General features: G+C 44.7%; 5 protein-coding genes across 6 annotated transcripts; all 5 read left to right on the forward strand.

Moving 5' to 3' along the window:
* The first annotated feature begins 137 nt into the window (after window positions 1-137).
* Window positions 138-5,911, forward strand: LOC143002684 (chloride channel CLIC-like protein 1). Of its 2 annotated transcripts, XM_076152966.1 has the most exons (10): window positions 138-432; window positions 566-670; window positions 1,186-1,296; window positions 2,065-2,286; window positions 2,407-2,547; window positions 2,631-2,730; window positions 2,850-2,947; window positions 3,165-3,311; window positions 3,406-5,538; window positions 5,821-5,911. In XM_076152966.1, the coding sequence occupies exons 1-9, from the start codon at window positions 301-303 to the stop codon at window positions 3,640-3,642; spliced, it is 1,293 nt and encodes a 430-aa protein (XP_076009081.1). In that variant the 5' UTR covers window positions 138-300; the 3' UTR covers window positions 3,643-5,538; window positions 5,821-5,911. The 2 variants fall into 2 exon arrangements, with proteins under 2 accessions (XP_076009081.1, XP_076009082.1); XM_076152967.1 differs by lacking the exon at window positions 566-670.
* A 315-nt stretch (window positions 5,912-6,226) lies between these two features.
* On the forward strand, window positions 6,227-12,285 carry LOC143002768 (chloride channel CLIC-like protein 1). Its single transcript, XM_076153113.1, has 5 exons — window positions 6,227-6,576; window positions 6,661-6,760; window positions 11,443-11,546; window positions 11,970-12,116; window positions 12,235-12,285. The coding sequence occupies exons 1-5, from the start codon at window positions 6,409-6,411 to the stop codon at window positions 12,283-12,285; spliced, it is 570 nt and encodes a 189-aa protein (XP_076009228.1). The 5' UTR covers window positions 6,227-6,408.
* LOC143002752 (chloride channel CLIC-like protein 1) lies at window positions 8,823-11,382 on the forward strand. Its single transcript, XM_076153094.1, has 5 exons — window positions 8,823-8,946; window positions 10,007-10,117; window positions 10,366-10,587; window positions 10,984-11,118; window positions 11,203-11,382. Exons 1-5 carry the CDS (start codon window positions 8,854-8,856, stop codon window positions 11,380-11,382), a joined length of 741 nt encoding a protein of 246 aa, XP_076009209.1. The 5' UTR covers window positions 8,823-8,853.
* Window positions 12,286-16,325: 4,040 nt separating the features above from the next.
* Window positions 16,326-19,696, forward strand: LOC143002769 (chloride channel CLIC-like protein 1). Its single transcript, XM_076153114.1, has 10 exons — window positions 16,326-16,451; window positions 16,614-16,673; window positions 16,865-16,933; window positions 17,220-17,441; window positions 17,562-17,679; window positions 17,743-17,889; window positions 18,017-18,114; window positions 18,677-18,823; window positions 18,911-19,065; window positions 19,423-19,696. The coding sequence occupies exons 1-10, from the start codon at window positions 16,326-16,328 to the stop codon at window positions 19,694-19,696; spliced, it is 1,416 nt and encodes a 471-aa protein (XP_076009229.1).
* On the forward strand, window positions 19,586-21,240 carry LOC143002770 (chloride channel CLIC-like protein 1). Its single transcript, XM_076153115.1, has 4 exons — window positions 19,586-20,148; window positions 20,262-20,359; window positions 20,594-20,740; window positions 20,836-21,240. Exons 1-4 carry the CDS (start codon window positions 20,034-20,036, stop codon window positions 21,238-21,240), a joined length of 765 nt encoding a protein of 254 aa, XP_076009230.1. The 5' UTR covers window positions 19,586-20,033.

The following is a 21,240-nucleotide window of genomic DNA, read 5'->3' on the forward strand; positions in this document are numbered from 1 at the left end:
TAATTTCAACGACAGCGTCAAGCAGTTAAAAACATTGATAGGAAGTTGTCTCATAATCCATCACAGTATAGATGCAGTGAGATAGAAGAAGAACGCGGAACTTCTCGGTACTGGAGCGACGTATTGTTATTATAAGACGGCGCCAAATAAGGTGCAGCTCGTTTGTTTTGCTTTGGTAGTTAGTCTGAACGAAAGTCTGCTGGTCGGTTAACCCACGTATAGCTCACTTTGTTCCTGCATACAACCGGGGTCAGGGCGCGCCGTGTAGCCAGGACGAACACACATACACGCTCTGTCGGCATGTACCCTGTAGTCCTGTTGTTCAGTCTGTCACTGGTGGTCTCCGGGCAGCGGGGCGATGACTGGCTCGACCCATACGACATGCTGAACTACGACCCGAGCACCAAAACCATGAGGAACCCCTCAGCGGAGGTAAGGTCACTTCTGCTCTCACACTCTCTGAACTGTCTACGACAATATCTAGAACCTCTTATCTAGAAATCTCTTATATTCTGTCTGGGAGTCTGAGTTCAGCACCTTAACGGCTCCTCTGCGTGCTTCACAGCCGGCGGTGTCTCCCCAAGGGCCGACCAAGAGGGGAGAGCACAGCCGGGAGCCCGAGCAGCTCCAGCCGGCCTGTGACACTCAGGCGGCTGCGCTACAGAAGCAGGTGAGCACCGACTCACAGGGATAATGTGTTGTGAGATTTAGTTGACGTTGTCCGGGTGGCTCTGATTCAAGATGTAGTTTGTGATGCTGTTATATGAGATAAACTTGAAAGGTTTAATAGATGTCCTAGCACTTCTGATGCTCTTGTTTTCTAATCTTTCATTTCTAATTTGTCCTTTTTTCTTTCATTTCTAATTTGTCCTTTTTCTCATTCATCATAGTACCTAACTTATTGCACTTCTACTCTAGCTCTAGTTATGCTCTTAGCTGTTGGTTTAGGAAGGAAATGCGCTTACGATTTCTTGTGACCTGAAGTTCTTTTATCTACCTTTGTTGAACACACTTATTGTAAGTCGCTTTGGATAAAAGCGTCTGCTAAATGATCGTAATGTAATGTAATGTAATGTTATGTTGTGTCCAACCCATTAGCATACAATGGCGGGGATCATATAAAGTGTCCTCTGAGTGTTGAGACTTTTCCCCTTCATGGACTAAACTCTCTCTTCCTCCTTTAAGATTGAACAGCAGATGAAGAAGATCACGGTTATGCAACAGCAGCTTTCATGCAACCCAGTGTTCAAACGACTCCTCAGCAGGCTGCTGAAGGAACTAGAGAAACTCGGTCTGGTAGGTTTTCCTCTCTGTTTCTACATCAGTATTATGGTCTTTATTTATTGTTGATGCTATGCAACTTCATGAAGTTGCAATAGCAGAAAACCCTCCAAAAAAGCTGATCGATATGGAGGACTAAAAGTGCCAAAATTAAATAAATAAATACGCCATTAAATAATTAATTAAAAGTGTCATTAATTAATTAAATGTGTAAATAATTAATTAAATGTGTCATTAAATGTGAAATAATTGATTAAATAAAACAAGTCATACAATTTAAAAAAAACATTTAATTATTTCATAGTTCGGTGTTACAGCGAACCATGAATTCATTTTATCCGTCAACCAAACCCGCCCTCTAACCTTGACGGGTAAATTTGACAGATAAAATTTATTCATGGTTAGCTGTAACACCGAACTATGAAATAATTAAATGTGCACTGAAATAATGAAATGTTTTTTTTTAAATTGTATGACTTGTTTTATTTAATCAATTATTTCACATTTAATGACACATTTAATTCATTATTGACACATTTAATTAATTAATGACACTTTTAATTAATTATTTAATGGCGTATTTATTTATTTAATTTTGGCGCTTTTAGTCCTCCATAGATAGACACATAGCGTCTGCCTATGAAATGTGGAAGAGCTTGTTAGTTTACATTCAGGAGACTGGCACCATCATTATCAACCCCACTGAGTCACATTTCTGTCCAGCGGCTGAACGCTGGTCTAATGCTACACCAGCTGCCTTCAACATGTCCTGTTTCTCTGAAGCCTAGTGACTCCTCAGATGACGTGTATGACGCTAAAGTGAGACTTTCCAGACGAGATGTGGCAGAGATTCAAGCGTTTCTCAAGGGTGGGGACAGCTACAGAACAGGGGCGCTGGACAACGCCATCAGTCACCTCCTGGTGGAGCTCAAACCACACAACTACGAGGCCTGGAAGTGGCGCTTTGAGGACTCGTTTGGTGTGGAGCTCGACACAATCATCAAGGTTTGCTCCCTCGTAAATCGGAAGTGTATGCAAAGGCATGAAAAGAAACCTGTTTGATTTTTTAAACAGATGTAACTGCATCAGTGATAGTACACACTGTTGTCTCTACTTCTGTTTCAGGCGAGTCTGTTTGTCCTGATCCTGGTAGTCATCATCTCCACTCAGCTCTGGTCCACAGTCTCCTGGTTTGTCCAGTTTAGGAGATTCTTCGCTTTCTGCTTCATCATCAGCGTCTTTTGGAACTGGCTCTATCTGTACAAGGTGATGCTGCTCTTCTCTTTAAGCGCTGGTGATGAGATCTGCTACACTCATACGTGTGTGTAACACTGATGTTGTTGTGCCAGATTGCTTTTGCTGAACACCTAAACAACATGGTGAAGATGGACAGCTTGAAAGACAAATGCTCTGGAATAAGGAACATTGACTGGATGGATGGCTTGATGGGTAAGAAGCCTAAACGCAACGTCACACATACAGGCGCTGATGCAGACTCCATGTGGGAAGCATCGCTCTAATACTGTAAAATATATCTGCAAGCTCTCCTCTGGTTGTTCTTCCTGCAGAATGGTACAGACGCACATGGACTCTTCAGGATGACCCCTGTAAGAGTTACTATCGTGCGCTCTTCGTCAATCCCATTCTGCTGGTGCCTCCAACCAAAGTAAGGATCCACTTTTCTGCTTCATAAAACTGAATGAAGATTGAATGTTCAAGTTTAGCTTTGGTGCCATTCGTGGCTCCATCACTGCAATGAAACAAACAAATAAATTATAGCTCCAATATTAAAATACCCTATGTTACTACCCTTCAATTTATGCCACTTTCTTCAGTTAAGCAGTTCACTGAACTGAATGCTCTTCTCTTGCCTTGATGTTTAGGCCATAGCGGTCACCATCACGACCTTCATCACGGAGCCACTGAAGCATTTTGGCCAGGGGATCAGTGAGTTTCTGCGAGCCCTCCTCAAAGACTTACCAATCACCCTGCAGATCCCAGTTCTTCTCATCTTCGCGTTCGCCTTTGTGGTAAGGACCTTTGACCTTTGTTCTCATTCAGCCCCATGTAGAGATGGTATGTGTGTTGTAGAAATGCATCTAATTTCAAGGGGATCTCTTCCAGGTGTGCGTGTATGGAGGTGTGCAGGCAGCCTTCCAGCACGGCATCACTGCACCGTTCCGCTGCCACTGCAGGGACCCCCCTCCTCCTCCGCAAGTGGACCAACCTCGCCCTCTCCGGAGGATCAGGAACCATGAACACAATGCAGTGGAGGAGCCGCCTCAAGATCACGCAAGGGCTGGCAGAGCAGACAGGCGGCAGGTTCGTCGGAGGAGGAGTAGGAGGGCCCACAGAGTCTAGAACGTGGTGGAGAACATCGGGAATGTGGACCGGGCCTACGGCGAGGACGCCACAGATGCAGAGCCGCCTGACGGACGTCCTGAGGCAGAGGACGTGGAGAGTCTCTCTTCTATCGGCAGCGACTCGCAAGGTGAAACCGATTCAGATGACCAGCAGGAGAATCAGGAGGAGCCAGCAGCTGGAGGAGACGCTGCTGTTGCCGCCACCCCACAGCAGACAGCGGTGAGGAGGAGAGTGCGAGTGGGTCGGAAAAACACGTAAATATGAGTGACAAACGTAAACGAAGCAGCATGTGGCTGTAGTTTAAATATATGGGAAATGGCAGAGTAGAGTGCCATCGCTGTAAAATGAAAATAACAGTAAGAGCAGGTTACACCGCAAACCTGCACAGACACATCAGAACTGTCCATCCCACTGTGCAGTTGGAGGATAGAGGGCAAGCTGGCTCAACGTCTACTAACCCTGGTGTGTCTGACCACCTGCTCTTTCATGTCTGTCACTTGCCACTTTATTGAAAATTACAAGCTGACATCTTGCCTGCTGGACTGTTTTGAGTTCACCGACAGACACATTGCAGAAAACTTTGCAGAGGAGCTATTAGGAGTGGCGAATGAGTGGCAAGAACAGGACAAAGTGGTGTGCTGTGTGAGTGATAATGCTGCAAACCCCATGCACCACCCATGTCTGGCGCATACATTAAACCTGATGATTAGAGATGCCTGAAGCTTTTTACCCTGAAGGTGGTGAAAACGATCTTGGACAAGGTAAAGGCTATTGTTGAGTTTTTCCACAGAAGCACAGTTGTTGTTGTTCATTTGTTTTTGTGTTAAATCAAAATAAAAGTTTGATTAAAATATTAAACAAAAGTAAGAATGCCTGCTTTTGTAACAGAACAAATGCACAAAATTAGGTCATTATACGGCTTCTCACACAAACGCTGAAAGCAAAGGGGTTTATCAACACACAAACCATTCATATTTGCCAACTTAGGCTAAAATATAAGGCTACAGATGATAATAAATTTGGAAGCCGAAAGAGCTCTCCGAAAAGAGCCGAACTTCCCTTCACTCGTACTTTGGCTGATTGGAAATCTGCTTTTCGCGCCTTCACCCCCGAATAGCTCACCTCACTTCGTTCCTGCATAGTACAACCGGAGCAACGCGCGCAGTGTTACTAGCTGAAGTTAGGACCAACACACACTCGCTCTGTCGGCATGTACACTGTAGTCTTGTTATTCAGTCTGTCACTGTTGGTCTCCGGGCAGCGGAACGTAGACTCGAACAAAATGAACAACACGAAAGACGACGACCCGAGAACCGACACCACGGTGAACCCCTCAATGGAGGTGAGGTCACTTCTGCTCTCACACTCTCTAGTCTAAACTATCTACGACGATATCTGGAACCAATTTCGTGTGTGGTGATAATGAATAAGCAGTTATATTCAGTTTGGGAGTTTGAGTTCAGCATCTTAACGGCTCCTCTGCGTGCTTCACAGCCGACGGTGTCTCCCCCAGGGCCGACCGAGGGGAAGCTCGTGGCGGCGCTACAGGAGCAGGTGAGCACCGACTCACAGGGATAATGTGTTGTGAGGTATAGTTGACGTTGTCGTAGTGGTTTTGATTGAAGATGTAGTTTGTGATGCAGTTATATTGGATCAATTTTAAAGGTTTAATAGATGTTATGTCCAAACCATTAGCATACAATAGCGGGGATCATATAAAGTGTCCTCTGAGTGTTGAGACTTTTCCACTTCATGGACTAAACTCTATCTTCCTCCTTTGAGATTAAACAGCAGATGAAGAAGATCACGGATATTGAACAGCAGCTTTCATGCAACCCAGTGTTCAAACTACTCCTCAGCAGGCTGCTGAAGGAACACCAGAAATTCGGTCTGGTAGGTTCTCCTCTCTGTTTCTACATCAGTATTATGGTCTTTATTTATTGTTGATGCTATGCAACTTCATGAAGTTGCAATTGCAGAAAACCCTCCAAAAAAGCTGATAGACACAAATCTGTGACATTTCGTCTGCCTATGAAATGTGTAAGAGCTGGTTAGTTTACATACAGGAGACTAGCACCATCATTATCAACCCCACTGAGTCACATTTCTGTCCAGCGGCTGGACGCTGGTCTAATGCTCCACCAGCTGCCTTCAACATGTCCTGTTTCTCTGCAGCCTAGTGACTCCTCAGATGACGTGTATGACGCAAAAGTTAGACACACCAGACGAGCTGTGGCAGAGATTGAAGCGTTTCTCAAGGGGGGGGACAGCTACAGAACAGGGGCGCTGGACAACGCCATCAGTCACCTCCTGGTGGAGCTGGAACCTCAGGACTACAAAACTGAGAAGTGGCGCTTTGAGGACTCGTTTGGTGTGAAGCTCGACACAATCATCCAGGTTTGCTCCCTCGTAAATCTGAAGTGTATGCAAAGGCATGAGAAGAAACCTGTTTGATTTGTTACACAGGTGTAACAAATCAGTGATAGTACACACTGTTGTTTCTATTTCTGTTTCATTTTTTTTTTGCAATTTGTTTTTATTGAAGCAGATATTGTGCATGACATTGTGCATACATGTGAAGGGAATTTTGGAGATCATTTTTTATATAGAAAGAGGGGAAAGAGGAGAGAGAGAGATAGAGAGAAGGGAGGCAGGTTGTGATATCCCTACTATTGTTGTTGAACTTTATACATAGACCCTGAGGTAAAATAAAAGTGGGCTGGAGTTGCAATGAAGTCATAGGGTACATACAGAACTTACAGGATGATGTCAAACAGCAATGTATTTCTGTTTCAGACGGGTCTGTATATTCTTACCCTGGTAGCCTTCAGCTCCACTGAGCTCTGGTCCACAGTCTCCTGGTTTATCCAGATATTCTACCCCATCATCATCTTCATCAGCTTCTTCTGGAACTGGCTCTATCTGTACCTGGTAAAGGCTCTTCTTCTCTTTGAGCGCTGGTGATGAGATGTGCTACACTCATACCTGTGTGTAACACTGATGTCGTTGTGCCAGAATGCTTTTGCTGAATACCAGTACAACATGGTGAAGATGGACAGCTACAAAGCGAAATGCATTGGAATTGAGAAAATGGACTGGATTGATCACCTCATGGGTAAGACTTGTAAACACACTGTGACACGTACAGACGCTGATGCAGACTCCATGTGGGACGCATCTCATTTATAAAACAGTCTGTAATAGTGTAAAATATATCTGCAAGCTCTCCTCTGCTTGTTCTTCCTGCAGACTGGTTCAGAGCTTTACCATCGTATGCGCGACACCAATCCCTTCTCGTGCATGCTGGTGCAGCCAGATAAAGTAAGGGTCCACTTTTCTGCTTCATATAACTCATATAACCTTGAAGATTGAATGTTCAAGGTTGGGTTTGGTGCCATTCGTGGCTCCATCACTGTGCAATGAAACAAAAATGAATTATAGCTCCAATATTAAAATACTGTAACGACAGATATTATTTGTATCTTCGAAGGACTTCTTCTTTGGGTCAGTGTCAAGCAAGGCAGGGGACTACTTCTCCTTCTTTTGTCCTTTATTAACTCTCGATTAACCGTTCAGCCCCATGTAGAGATGCTATGAGTGTTGTAGAAATGCATCTAATTTCCAGGGGATCTCTTCCAGGTGTGCGTGTATGGATGTGTGCAGGCAGCCTTCCAGCACGGCATCGCTGGACTGTTCCGCAGCCCTCCTCTGCAACCCTTCCAGAGCACACACATCGCACGGAGGAGGTAGGAAAAGAAGAGGACGGGCCCCTGAGTCTAGAACGCGGTGGAGAACATCGGAAATTTGGACCGGGCCTACGGCGAGGACGCCACAGATGCAGAGTGGGCTGACGGACCACTGATGGGCCCCTGGTGGATTACTTGTTTTTTTTTAAACTGTTGTGAAACTGTTATAAAATCCTATTAAATAAGAATACTTTTCAAATGAATGTTTCTTTCTTCTATGAGTGTAGTCACTGACACCTCTAAACAAACACAACAATATACAGACATCTCTGATTTATGTTTGGATCAGACAAATGTTGTAAATCTGAAAGGCTTCTTCATTTCAAAGCGCTTGTGTGTGTGTGGATGCAGGCAGCTGTTCCACACGCTTTGCATACATTATATACATCTAATGACTGTGACCAACCATAAACCTCTGCACCTTTTATGTGAAAGGATGACAACAAAGAGGTTGGAATCCACTGTGTATGACATCATGATGTGAAATTCACTTCATACTAACTTTCGATGAGTGAATGCTTGTCTCACCAAATGTCATAACGTATCCTCATACATCTAAATGTCACAACGCTGCTGTAGTCCTGCTCAAACTTTGCTACACATTTTGGCAGCAATCAGACGTTTCTAAACTGTGTGTGTGTAACGTATTTCTTGTGTTAACGCCTCACTGCAGGTCCAGGAGGCTTTGCTTGACGACCGGCCCATTCTCTGTGTCGCTTGATAACATTGAAATTCTGGGGATTTCTGTTCAGGAGAGGAACGCGCTCGCTGCCTCCAACAGAATGGATATTTTTGTAACAATGACGATGTCGAGTAATTCTCAACTTGGTGATTTCAGAGGGATTATTTGAAGGACACTAGACGGATGAATCTCCATATTTCCTTTATTTGGCCAATCTCATAATCCATCACAGTAGGTGCAGCGTCACCTGGTCAGATGGGGCGCTGTTGCGGAAGCTCCAGCGGCAGAAACATCACAGAAGAAGAAGGCGGACCTTCTCGGTAATGGCGCGACGTCTTTCTCGGAATAGGACAGGCCTTTTCTGCTGGCCTAAACATCATCAGAATATAAATTTCATATTTTTTCCACAAAAATGTATTGAATTATTCCCCATAGTCTATTCCCTTCATTTCATAGCTTTCGTCTTGGTTGCGATGCTTCCAGCCTCAGAACGAAATTCGAGGCCTTTATGTTATGTCTTTTATCCAATCATATTTCGGCCACAATGTGTTGCCAGGGTCCAAGAAATCTGCCCTCAGGCCTTCAGGATCAACAGTGCGGTCCCCTGTATCTTAAGTGAACGAAATGAGAACTCTGACGTTAACCAATCAGATTTCGAGTTGGTGCACGTCTTTTGATTGGATACGCACTATTGAGAGGCAGAGATATGCAGAGCTAGCAAACTGAACTTGAACAGCTAATTTGTGTAGATTTCTACAAGCTGTTTTTTTCCAACCCACAATGGGTGAAGAAGAAGAGATCAATTTGGTCACAGATATGATGACAACGCAATTTTCAAGACGAACTTGTCAAGAAAAGCTAGACATCGAGAGAGTGAGTACTCAAGGAGACTTGTTGAATTGTTTTGGTTTAACCTTTATCGAAGTGGACATTCAGGGCTAGGGATACACTTTCACCACTGTCGCAAATATAACCTCATGAACAAACGCAAATTTTTTGTTTTTATTTTATTTTCAGTGAATAGTTTGTGTCTTTATCGTCACGTTTTTTAAATGAAACTGCTTTGGGTGCGACAATGCGCTGTTTAGTGAACACACTTGCTAAAGCTCACATACTTTTGGAAACTTCATAAAACTTTGTTGATTAATCCCTTTAAAAGCGCCTTTTATTTTTAGGTTTTGACAGTATCCAAGCGATCTTAAAGTTGGTAGTGTAAAACCCCTAATTGTAAATGCGGATTTATTGATTATAAATGCTTCGGAAATATTGATATAACTTGTACTTGACTATGTTAAGGTGATGCAATGCTCGGTTATACTGTGTTTCTGTCAAAATGTAAACCAGAGCCATGGCGTCATAATGATGGTATTAAAAGGTGGAATAATTTGGGTAGGACTGTGTGTAGGACATCGCCGAAGGCCTAGGTGTGAAATACACGGCCCGCATCTGGAAAGGGCACATCACTAGCGCCGCACATTAGCTGCAGCTCGTATTTGTTTCGCTGCGTTTGTTTGGCTGAACTGAAGTCTGCTGGTCGCGCCTTCATCCCACTTTGTTTGTTTACAACCGGGGCGAGGGGCGCCGTGTAGCTAGCTGAGGCTAGCCTGTTTGTTTTGGACGAACACACACTCGCTCTGTCGGCATGTACCCCGTAGTCCTGTTATTCAGTCTGTCACTGTTGGTCTCCGAGCAGCGGGGCGATGACTCGATCGACCCGTACGGCATGCCGAACTACGACCCGAGCACCAAAACCACGAGGAACCCCTCAGCGGAGGTGATGTCACTTCTGCTCTCTCCCTCTCTAAAACAGGGGTGCCCAATACGTCGATCGCGTTCAACAGAAATCGTGGACAGCACCCCACTATAAACATAGTAGATTGTACGAACGAGACTTTTCACTTTTACAGACTAAACTTTCTCTTCCTTCATTAAGATTGAACAGCAGATGAAGAAGATCACGGTTATTGAACAGCAGCCTTCATGCAACACAGTGTTCAAACAACTCCTCAGCAGGCTGCTGAAGGAACACCAGAAATTCGGTCTGGTAGGTTCTCCTCTCTTTATTTATTGTTGATGATTTTAAGTTGCAATAGCCACTTTTGACCTATTGCAGAAAACCATCAAAATGAGCTGATATACACAAATGTGTGACATATCGTCCCCCTATGAAAGTTCACATACAGGAGACTGGCACCATCATTATCAACCCCACTGAGTCACATTTCTGTCCAGCGGCTGAACGCTGGTCTAATGCTCCACCAGCTGCCTTCAGCATGTCCTGTTTCTCTGCAGCCTAGTGACTCCTCAGATGACGTGTATGAAGCTAAATTGAGACACACCAGACAAGCTGTGGCAGAGATTGAAGCGTTTCTCAAGGGGGGGGACAGCTACAGAACAGGGGAGCTGGACAACGCCGTCATTCACTTCCTGGTGGAGCTGGAACCTCACGGCAACAAGGCTGGGAAGTGGCGCTTTGAGGACTTGCTTGGTGTGAAGCTCGACACAATCATCCAGGTTTGCTCCCTCGTAAATCTGAAGTGTATGTAAGGGCATGAGAAGAAACCTGTTTGATTTGTTACACAGGTGTAACAAATCAGTGATAGTACACACTGTTGTCTCTATTTCTGTTTCATGTTTTTTTGCAATTTGTTTTTATTGAAGCAGATAGTGTACATGACATTGTGCATACAGGTGAAGGGAATTTTGAAGATCATTTTTTATATAAAAAGAGGGGAAAGAGGAGAGAGAGATAGAGAGAAGGGAGGCAGGTTGTGATATCCCTACTATTGTTGTTGAACTTTATACATAGACCCTGAGGTAAAATAAAAGTGGGCTGGAGTTGCAATGAAGTCATAGGGTACATACAGAACTTACAGGATGATGTCAAACAGCAATGTATTTCTGTTTCAGACGGGTCTGTATATTCTTACCCTGGTAGCCTTCAGCTCCACTGAGCTCTGGTCCACAGTCTCCTGGTTTATCCAGATATTCTACCCCATCATCATCTTCATCAGCTTCTTCTGGAACTGGCTCTATCTGTACCTGGTAAAGGCTCTTCTTCTCTTTGAGCGCTGGTGATGAGATGTGCTACACTCATACCTGTGTGTAACACTGATGTCGTTGTGCCAGAATGCTTTTGCTGAATACCAGTACAACATGGTGAAGATGGACAGCTACAGAGCGATATGCATTGGAATTGAGAAAATGGACTGGATTGATCACCTGAAGGGTAAGACTTGTAAACTTGTAAACACTGTGACACGTACAGACGCTGATGCAGACTCCATGTGGGACGCATCTCATTTATAAAACAGTCTGTAATAGTGTAAAATATATCTGCAAGCTCTCCTCTGCTTGTTCTTCCTGCAGACTGGCTCAGACGCACATTGACTTTTAGGGCTGACCCCTGTGAGCTTTACCATCGTATGCGCGACACCAATCCCTCCCCGTTCATGCTGGTGCGGCCAGATAAAGTAAGGATCCACTTTTCGGCTTCATATAACTCATATAACCTTGAAGATTGAATGTTCAAGGTTGGGTTTGGTGCCATTCCTGGCTCCATCACTGTGCAATGAAACAAACATGAATTATAGCTCCAATATTCATAAAATTTTGTAACGACACGATATTATTTGTATCTTCGAAGGACTTCTTCTTTGGGTCAATGTCAAGCAAGGCAGGGGACTACTTCTCCTTCTTTTGTCCTTTATTAACTCTCGATTAACCGTGCTCCAACACATACATGCCGTCTCTTCCCTCGCGTCATTCTCCTCTCCTCCCTTTACCTAAATCACTCCCCCATCCTTAGCACTCTACAATTAACGTTCCATAAATATCAAGTAAGAATGTTAGGCAGTTCACTTAACTGAATGCTCTTCTTTTGCCTTGATGTTTAGGTCTTTATGGTCACCTTCATAACCATCTTCACAGCGCCAATGGAAGAACTTGGCATTGGGATCTGTGAGTTTGTCAAGGTCCTCCTCGCAGACTCACCATTCACCGTGCAGATCACACTTTTTCTCCTGCTCGCGTTGACCGTTGTGGTAAGGACCTTTGACCTTTGTTCTCATTCAGCCCCATGTAGAGATGCTATGAGTGTTGTAGAAATGCATCTAATTTCCAGGGGATCTCTTCCAGGTGTGCGTGTATGGATGTGTGCAGGCAGCCTTCCAGCACGGAATCGCTGGACTGTTCCGCAGCCCTCCTCGCTAAACCCTTCCAGAGCACACACATCGCACCGAGGAGGTAGGAAAAGAAGAGGACGGGCCCCTGAGTCTAGAACGCGGTGGAGAACATCGGAAATTTGGACCGGGCCTGCAGAGTGGGCTGACGAACCACTGATGGGCCCTTGGTGGATTACTTGTTTTTTTTGAAACTGTTATAAAATCCTATTAAATAAGAATACTTTTCAAATGAATGTTTCTTTCTTCTATGAGTGTAGTCACTGACACCTCTAAACAAACACAACAATATACAGACATCTCTGATTTATGTTTGGATCAGACAAATGTTGTAAATCTGAAAGGCTTCTTCATTTCAAAGCGCTTGTGTGTGTGTGGATGCAGGCAGCTGTTCCACACGCTTTGCATACATCATATACATCTCGTGACTGTGACCAACCATAAACCTCTGCACCTTTTATGTGAAAGGAGGACAACAAAGGTTGGAATCCACTGTGTATGACATGATGTGAAATTCACTTCATACTAACTTTCGCTGAGTCTGAATGCTTGTCTCAGCAAATGTCATAACGTTTCCTCATACATCTAAATGTCACAACCCTGCTGTAGTCCTGCTCAAACTTTGCTACACATTTTGGCAGCAATCAGACGTTTCTAAACTGTGTGTGTAGCGTATTACTTGTGTAAACGCCTCACTGCAGGTCCAGGAGGCTTTGCTTGACAACCGGCCCTCATCTGTGTTGCTGGATAACATTTAAATTCTGGGGGTTCCGGTTCAGGAGACGGCTCACTTCTCACTGGCACAAGCAGGAGGCTCAGTGCTCAAAGCAGCAACGCGCTTGCTGCCTCCAACAGAATAGATTTTTTTGCAACTATGATGATTTTGAATAATTTAGAACTTGGTGATTTCAGAGGGATTATTTGAAGGACACTAGACGGATGAATCTCCATATTTCCTTTATTTGCTTAATCTCATAATCCATCACAGTAGGTGCAGCGTCACCTGGTCAGAGGGGGCGCTGTTGCTGGAGTTCCAGCGGCAGAAACATCACAGAAGAAGAAGGCGGACCTTCTCGGTAATGGCGCGACGTCTTTCTCGGAATAGGACAGGCCTTCTCTGCTGGCCTAAACATCATCAGAATATAAATTTCATATTTTTCCACAAGTATGTATTGAATTATTCCACATGGTCTATTCCCTTCATTTCATAGCTTTCGTCTTGGTTGCGATGCTTCCAGCCTCAGAACGAAATTCGAGGCCTTTATGTTATGTCTTTTATCCAATCATATTTCAGCCACAATCTGTTGCCAGGGTCCAAGAAATCTGCCCTCAGGCCTTCAGGATCAACAGTGCGGTCCCCTGTATCTTAAGTGAACGAAATGAAAACTCTGGCGTTAACCAATCAGATTTCGAGTTGGCGACAACGGGCCAGCAGGCAGGCGTACGATTACGTAAGCACGTGCATGTCTTTTGATTGGATACGCACTATTGAGAGGCAGAGCTAGCAAACTGAACTTGAACAGCTAATTTGTGTAGATTTCTACAAGCTGTTTTTTTTCCAACCCACAATGGGTGAAGAAGAAGAGATCAATTTGGTCACAGATATGATGACAACGCAATTTTCAAGACGAACTTGTCAAGAAAAGCTAGACATCGTGAGAGTGAGTACTCAAGGAGACTTGTTGAATTGTTTTGGTTTAACCTTTATCGAAGTGGACATTCAGGGCTAGGGATACACTTTCACCACTGTCGCAAATCTATATAACCTCATGAACAAACGCAAATTTTTTGTTTTTATTTTATTTTCAGTGAATAGTTTGTGTCTTTATCGTCACGTTTTTTAAATGAAACTGCTTTGGGTGCGACAATGCGCTGTTTAGTGAACACACTTGCTAAAGCTCACATACTTTTGGAAACTTCATAAAACTTTGTTGATTAATCCCTTTAAAAGCGCCTTTTATTTTTAGGTTTTGACAGTATCCAAGCGATCTTAAAGTTGGTAGTGTAAAACCCCTAATTGTAAATGCGGATTTATTGATTATAAATGCTTCGGAAATATTGATATAACTGTTGTACTTGACTATGTTAAGGTGATGCAACGCTCGGTTATACTGTGTTTCTGTCAAAATGTAAACCAGAGCCATGGCGTCATAATGATGGTATTAAAAGGTGGAATAATTTGGGTAGGACTGTGTGTAGGACATCGCCGAAGGCCTAGGTGTGAAATACACGGCCCGCATCTGGAAAGGACACATCACTAGCGACGCACATTAGCTGCAGCTCGTATTTGTTTCGCTGCGTTTGTTTGGCTGAACTGAAGTCTGCTGGTCGCGCCTTCATCCCACCTTCATCCCACCTTCATCCCACTTTGTTTGTTTACAGGTTAGCCTGTTTGTTTTGGACGAACACACACTCGCTCTGTCGGCATGTACCCTGTAGTCCTGTTGTTCAGTCTGTCACTGGTGGTCTCCGGGCAGCGGGGCGATGACTCGATCGACCCGTGCGACATGCCGAACTACGACCCGAGCACCAAAACCACGAGGAACCCCTCAGCGGAGGTGATGTCACTTCTGCTCTCACACTCTCTAAAACAGGGGTGCCCAATACGTCGATCTCGATCGACCGGTCGATCGTATAGCATTCCCAACATTTATTTTTATTTTTTTAGCATATCGTTTAAAGTTAGCCGACACTCGGCCTCGGCTCACTCGGCCTCATCTAATGCTCTATTAGAATAAACTAGAGGAGTGCACAAGACAGTGTTGTTATAGGTTGTAAAGTAATACAACCGATCAGAACTCAAATGCACGGTTTGCCCGTTATCACTTAGACTTGGTCTTTCGAAAAGTAGCTCCCAAGCTGAGAAAGTGTGGGCACCCCTGCTCTAAACTATCTACGACAATATCTAAGACCAGTCTCGTGTGTGGTGATAATGAATAAGCAGTTATATTCTGTTTGGGAGGCGGCGTTCAGCACCTTAACGGCTCCTCCGTTGTTGTAGTGGTTTTGATTCAAGATGTAGTTTGTGATGCTGTTTTATTAGATACATTTGTCAAACCTATTCACGTACTAAAGCTGGTAGCTTATAGCGGGGATAATACACTCTACCCAGTAGAAAAACACTGTCCCAAACAATGATCTCAAAACTATATGACACTAAACGTGTATTATGGCAAGACTGGGTGAAAAAAGCAGTTTGTCTGACAGCTGACTGCTGGAGCTCCAGAACCACCTCCTCTTTCATGTCTGTCACTTGCCACTTTACTGAAAATTACAAGCTGACATCTTGCCTGCTGGACTGTTTTGAGTTCACCAACAGGCACATTGCAGAAAACTTGGCAGAGGAGCTATTAAGAGTGGCAAATGAGTTCCAAGTAGAGGACAAAGTGGTGTGGTATGTGAGCGACAATGCTGAAAACCCCATGCACCACCCATGTCTGGCGCATACATTAAACCTGATGATTACATTACATCACATTACGGTCATTTAGCAGACGCTTTTATCCAAAGCGACTTCCAATAAGTGCGTTCAACAAAGGTAGATAACATTAGATTAGATGAGAGATGCCTGAAGCTTTTAGCCTGAAGGTGGTTAAAACAACCTTGGACAAGGTAAAGGCTATCGTTGAGTTTTTCCACAGATGCACAGTTGTCGTTGTTCATTTGCTTTTGTGTTAAACCAAAGTAAAAGTTTGATTAAAATATTAAATAAAAGTAAGAATGCCTGCTTTTGTAACCGAACAAATGCACAAAACTAGGTCATTAAAAGTCTTCTCATACAAACACTGAATGCAAAAGGGTTAATCAACACACAAACCATTCATATTTGCCTAGTTAGACTGAAATATAAGGCTACAGACGATAGTAAATTTGGCAGCCGTTTGGGAGCCGAAAGAGCTCTCCGAAAAGAGCCGAACTTCCCTTCACTCGTACTTTGGCTGAACGGAAATCTGCTTTTCGCGCCTTCACCCCCAAATAGCTCACTTTGTCCCTGCTAACAACCGGAGCAAGGCGCGCTGTAGCTTGCTGACATTAGCCATTTTCGAACGAACATACACTCAATCTGTCAGCATGTACCCCGTAGTCCTGTTGTTCGGTCTGTCACTGGTGGTCTCCGTCAGCCCACCAGTGACAGACCAAGCAGCGAGGGGTGATGATGACTCGAAGGAAGTCGTGAACGTCGACCCGAAAACCACGGTGAGCCCCTCAATGGAGGTGATGTCACTTTTGCTCTCACACTCTCTAAACTATCTACGACGATATCTAGAACCAATTTCGTGTGTGGTGATAATGAATAAGTTATATTCAGTTTGGGAGTTTGAGTTCAGCATCTTAACGGCTCCTCTGCGTGCTTCACAGACGACGGTGTCTCCCCCAGGGCCGACCGAGGGGAAGCTCGTGGCGGCGCTACAGGAGCAGGTGAGCACCGACTCACAGGGATAATGTGTTGTGAGGTATCGCTGACGTTGTCGTAGTGGTTTTGATTGAAGATGTAGTTTCTGATGCTGTTATATAAGATACATTGAAAGGTTTAATAGATGTTATGTCCAACCCATTAGCATATAACGTGTCCTTTGAGACTTTTCACTTTCATGGACTAAACTCTACAGCCTACATGCAACCCGCTGATCAAACTACTCCTCAGCAGGCTGCTGAAGGAACACCAGAAATTCGATCTGGTAGGTTCTCCTCTCTGTTTCTACATCAGTATTATGGTCTTTATTTATTGTTGATGCTCTGCAACTTCATGAAGTTGCAATAGCAGAAAACCCTCCAAAAAAGCTGATAGACACAAATCTGTGACATTTCGTCTGCCTATGAAATGTGTAAGAGCTGGTTAGTTTACGTACATACAGGAGACTGGCACCATCATTATCAACCCCACTGAGTCACATTTCTGTCCAGCGGCTGAACGCTGGTCTAATGCTCCACCAGCTGTCTTCAACATGTCCTGTTTCTCTGCAGCCTAGTGACTCCTCAGATGTAGTCTATGATGCTAAAGTGAGACTTTCCGGACAAGCTGTGGCAGAGATTGAAGCGTTTCTCAAGGGGGGGGACAGCTACAGAACAGGGGAGCTGGACAACGCCATCAGTCACCTCTTGGTGGAGCTGGAACCTCAGGACGACGAGGCCTGGAAGCGGCGCTTTGAGGACATGTTTGGTGCGGAGCTAGACACAATGTTCAAGGTTTGCTCCCTCGTAAATCTGAAGTGTATGCAAAGGCATGAAAAGAAACCTGTTTGATTTGTTTAACAGGTGTAACTGCATCAGTGATAGTACACACTGTTGTCTCTACTTCTGTTTCAGGAGGCTGTGTGTGTCACGATCCTGGTAGTCATCATTTCCATTCAGCACTACTCCACAGTCTCCTGGTTTGTCCAGTTTGGGAGATCTTACGCCCTCATGTTCATCGTCAGCTTCATCTGTCAACAACATGATGATGAGTTCAAGGTGAATGCTGCTCTTTTCTTTGAGAGCTGGTGATGAGATGTGCTACACTCATACCTGTGTGTAACACTGATGTTGTTGTGCCAGATTGCTGTTGCTAAACACCAGAACAACATGGTGAAGATGGCCAGCTTCAAAGAGAAATGCACTGGAATGAAGAAAATTGGCTGGATGGATGCCTTGAAGGGTAAGACTTGTCACACTGTGACACGTACAGACGCTGATGCAGACTCCACGTGGGACGCATCTATTTATAAAACAGTCTGTAATAGTGTTAAATATATCTGCAAGCTCTCTGCTACTTTTCCCTGCAGACTGGTTCAGAAGCACATTTACTCTTCAGGAGGACCCCTGTCTGAGTTACTACCGTATGGTCTTGGTCAATCCCATTCTGGAGGTGGCTCCAACTAAAGTAAGGATCCACTTTTCTGCTTTATATAACTCATTTTAGCTTTGGTGCCATTCGTGGCTCCATCACTGTGCAATGAAACAAAAATAAATTATAGCTCCAATATTAATATACTGTAACGACAGATATTATTTGAATCTTTGAAGGTCTTCTTCTTTGGGTCAGTGTCAAGCAAGGCAGGGGACTACTTCTCCTTCTTTTGTCCTTCATTAACTCTCGATTAACCGTGCTCCAACACATACATGCTGTGTCATCTCTCGTGCCACTCTCCTCTCTCTTGTCCTTTGCCTAAATCACTCCCCCATCCTTAGCACTCTACACGTTCCTATGGACAGATAACTAGTCCCTTATAAATGTATTACAAACTGAAATAAATATTGTAAATTAGAATATTAAATGAAATATGACTATGAAAGATGTACAACTCAATAAATGAAAATAAATCTCATTTTACAATACCATATATTACTACCCTTCACTTTATGCCACCTTCTTCAGTAAATATCAAGTAAGAATGTAAGGCAGTTCAATTAACTGAATGCTCTTCTCTTGCCTTGATGTTTAGATCTTATCGATCACCATCGCGAACATCTTCACGGCGCCACTGAAGGATACTGCCCAGGGGATGAATGAGTTTGTCCAGGGCTACCTCAAAGACTCACCAATCACCCTGCAGATCCCACTTTTTCTCCTCTTCGTGTTGACCGTTGTGGTAAGGACCTTTGTTCTCATTCAGCCCCATGTAGAGATGGTATGTGTGTTGTAGAAATGCATCTAATTTCCAGGGGATCTCTTCCAGGTGTGCATGTGTGGAAGTGTGCAGGCAGCCTTCCAGCACGGCATCACTGCACCGTTTCACAGCCGCCACTGCGGACCAACCCCGCCCCCTCCGGAGGATCAAGAACCATGGACACAGCACACTGAGGAGGAGGAGGAGGAGGAGGAGGAGGAGGAGTAGGAGGAGGAGGAGGAGGAGAAGGAGAAGGGGCCACTGAGTGAATGCAATGGAGAACACTAGAACCCAATGGAGAACAGGAATGTGGATCGGGCCTACGGCGAGGACGCCTAAGATTTAAGATTTAAGATTTAAGATACTTTATTTATCGTCCCTTTTGTTTGCAATTCACAGCAAATCGCATGCAATTGAAATTTATCTTGCACCCCCTCATATCACACACACACACAAACGCATTATACGGCGCCCGTGGAGCAGTGTTAGGGGTTCGGTGCCTTGCTCAAGGGCACCTCGGCAGTGCCCTGGAGGCAAACTGGCAACTCTCCAGCTGCCAGTCCACTTTCTTGGTCCATAAGGGACTGGAACCGGCGACCCTCCGTTTCCCAAGCTGAATCCCTATGGACTGAACTACTGCCGCCCCTGCAGATGCAGAGCCGGCTGACCGAAGTCCTGAGGCAGAGGACCTGGAGAGTCTCTCTGTTACCGGCAGCAACTCGCAAGGTGAAACCCATCCAGGTGACCAGCAGGAGAATCAGCAGGAGCCGGCAGCTGGTGGAGACGGTGCTGCCACCACCCTGCAACCAAACCCCAAACCCCTTCAGTCTGAGACTTTTCACTTTCATGGACTAAACTTTCTCTTCCTTCATAAAGAGTGAACAGCAGATGAAGAAGACCACAGTTATGGAACCACAGCCTTCATGCAACCCAGTGTTCAAACAACTCCTCAGCAGGCTGCTGAAGGAACTAGAGAAACTCGGTCTGGGAGGTTCTCCTCTCTTTATTTATTGTTGATGAAGTTGCAATAGCCACTTTTGACCTATTGCAGAAAACCCTCAAAATTAGCTGATAGACACAAATGTGTAACTAATCGTCCCCCTATGAAAGTTCACATTCAGGAGACTGGCACCATCACTGACTCACATTTCTGTGATGAGATGGGCTACACTCATACCTGTGTGTAACACTGATGTCGTTGTGCCAGATTGCTTTTGCTGAACACCTTAACAACATGGTGAAGATGGACAGCTTCAAAGAGAAATGCATTGGATTGAAGAAAATTGACTGGAGGGATGGTTTGAAGGGTAAGACATGTAAACTCACTGTCACACATACAGGCGCTGATGCAGACTCTGTGTGGGACGCTTGGCTCTAATAGTGTAGAATACATCTGCAAGCTCTCCTCTGTTTCCTGCAGACTGGTTCAGACGCACATGGACTCTTCAGGTTGAGCCCTGTAGGAGTTACTATCGTGAGCTCTTTGTCAATCCCATTCCTCTGGTGCCTCCAACCAAAGTAAGGATCCACTTTCTGCTTCATAAAACTGAATGAACATTGAATGTTCAAGTTTAGCCTTGGTGCCATTCGTGACTCCATCACTGCAATGAACAAACAAATAAATTATAGCCCCAATATTAAAATACCATATATTCCTACCCTTCAATTTATGCCACCTTCTTCAGTAAATATCAAGGCAGAATGTAAGGCAGTTCACTAAACTGAATGCTCTTCTCTTGCCTTGATGTTTAGGTCAAAGCGGTCACCATCCCGACCTTCATCACGGTGCCTCTTAAGCATTTTGGCCAGGGGGTCAATGAGTTTGTCCAAGCCCTCCTTAAAGACTCACCAATCACCCTGCAGATCCAAGTTTTTCTCATCTTCGGGTTCGCCATTGCGGTAAGGACCTTTTGACCTTTGTTCTCATTCAGCCCCATGTAGAGATGGTATGTGTGTTGTAGAAATGCATCTAATTTCCAGGGGATCTCTTCCAGGTGTGCATGTATGGAAGGATCAAGAACCATGGCCACAACGCAGTTTGTTGTCGTCGGAGGAGGAGGAGGAGGAGGAGAAAGAGGGGCCACAGAGTCGAGAACGCTGTGGAGAACATCGGGAATGTGGACCGGGCCTACGTCAATGACGCCACAGATGCAGAGCTGGCTGACAGACGTCCTCAGGCAGAGGACCTGGAGAGTCTCTCTGCTACCGGCAGCGAATCGCAAGGTGAAACCGATTCAGATGAGCAGCAGGACAATCAGGAGGAGTTGGCAGCTGGTGGAGACGCTGCTGCCACCACCCCGCAATCAAACCCCAAACCCCTTCAGTCATCCCAAGCGAAGCAGAAACCTTTGAAGGAGAATAAGAACCTTCTTCATGAGGAGTTTTTTTCTCCAAAGTAA

This window comes from Genypterus blacodes, unplaced genomic scaffold, assembly GCF_046128005.1.
Source record: "Genypterus blacodes isolate CSIRO-AG114 ecotype Tasmania unplaced genomic scaffold, CSIRO-AGI_Gbla_v1 ptg000058l_1, whole genome shotgun sequence".
Taxonomy (NCBI): domain Eukaryota; kingdom Metazoa; phylum Chordata; class Actinopteri; order Ophidiiformes; family Ophidiidae; genus Genypterus; species Genypterus blacodes.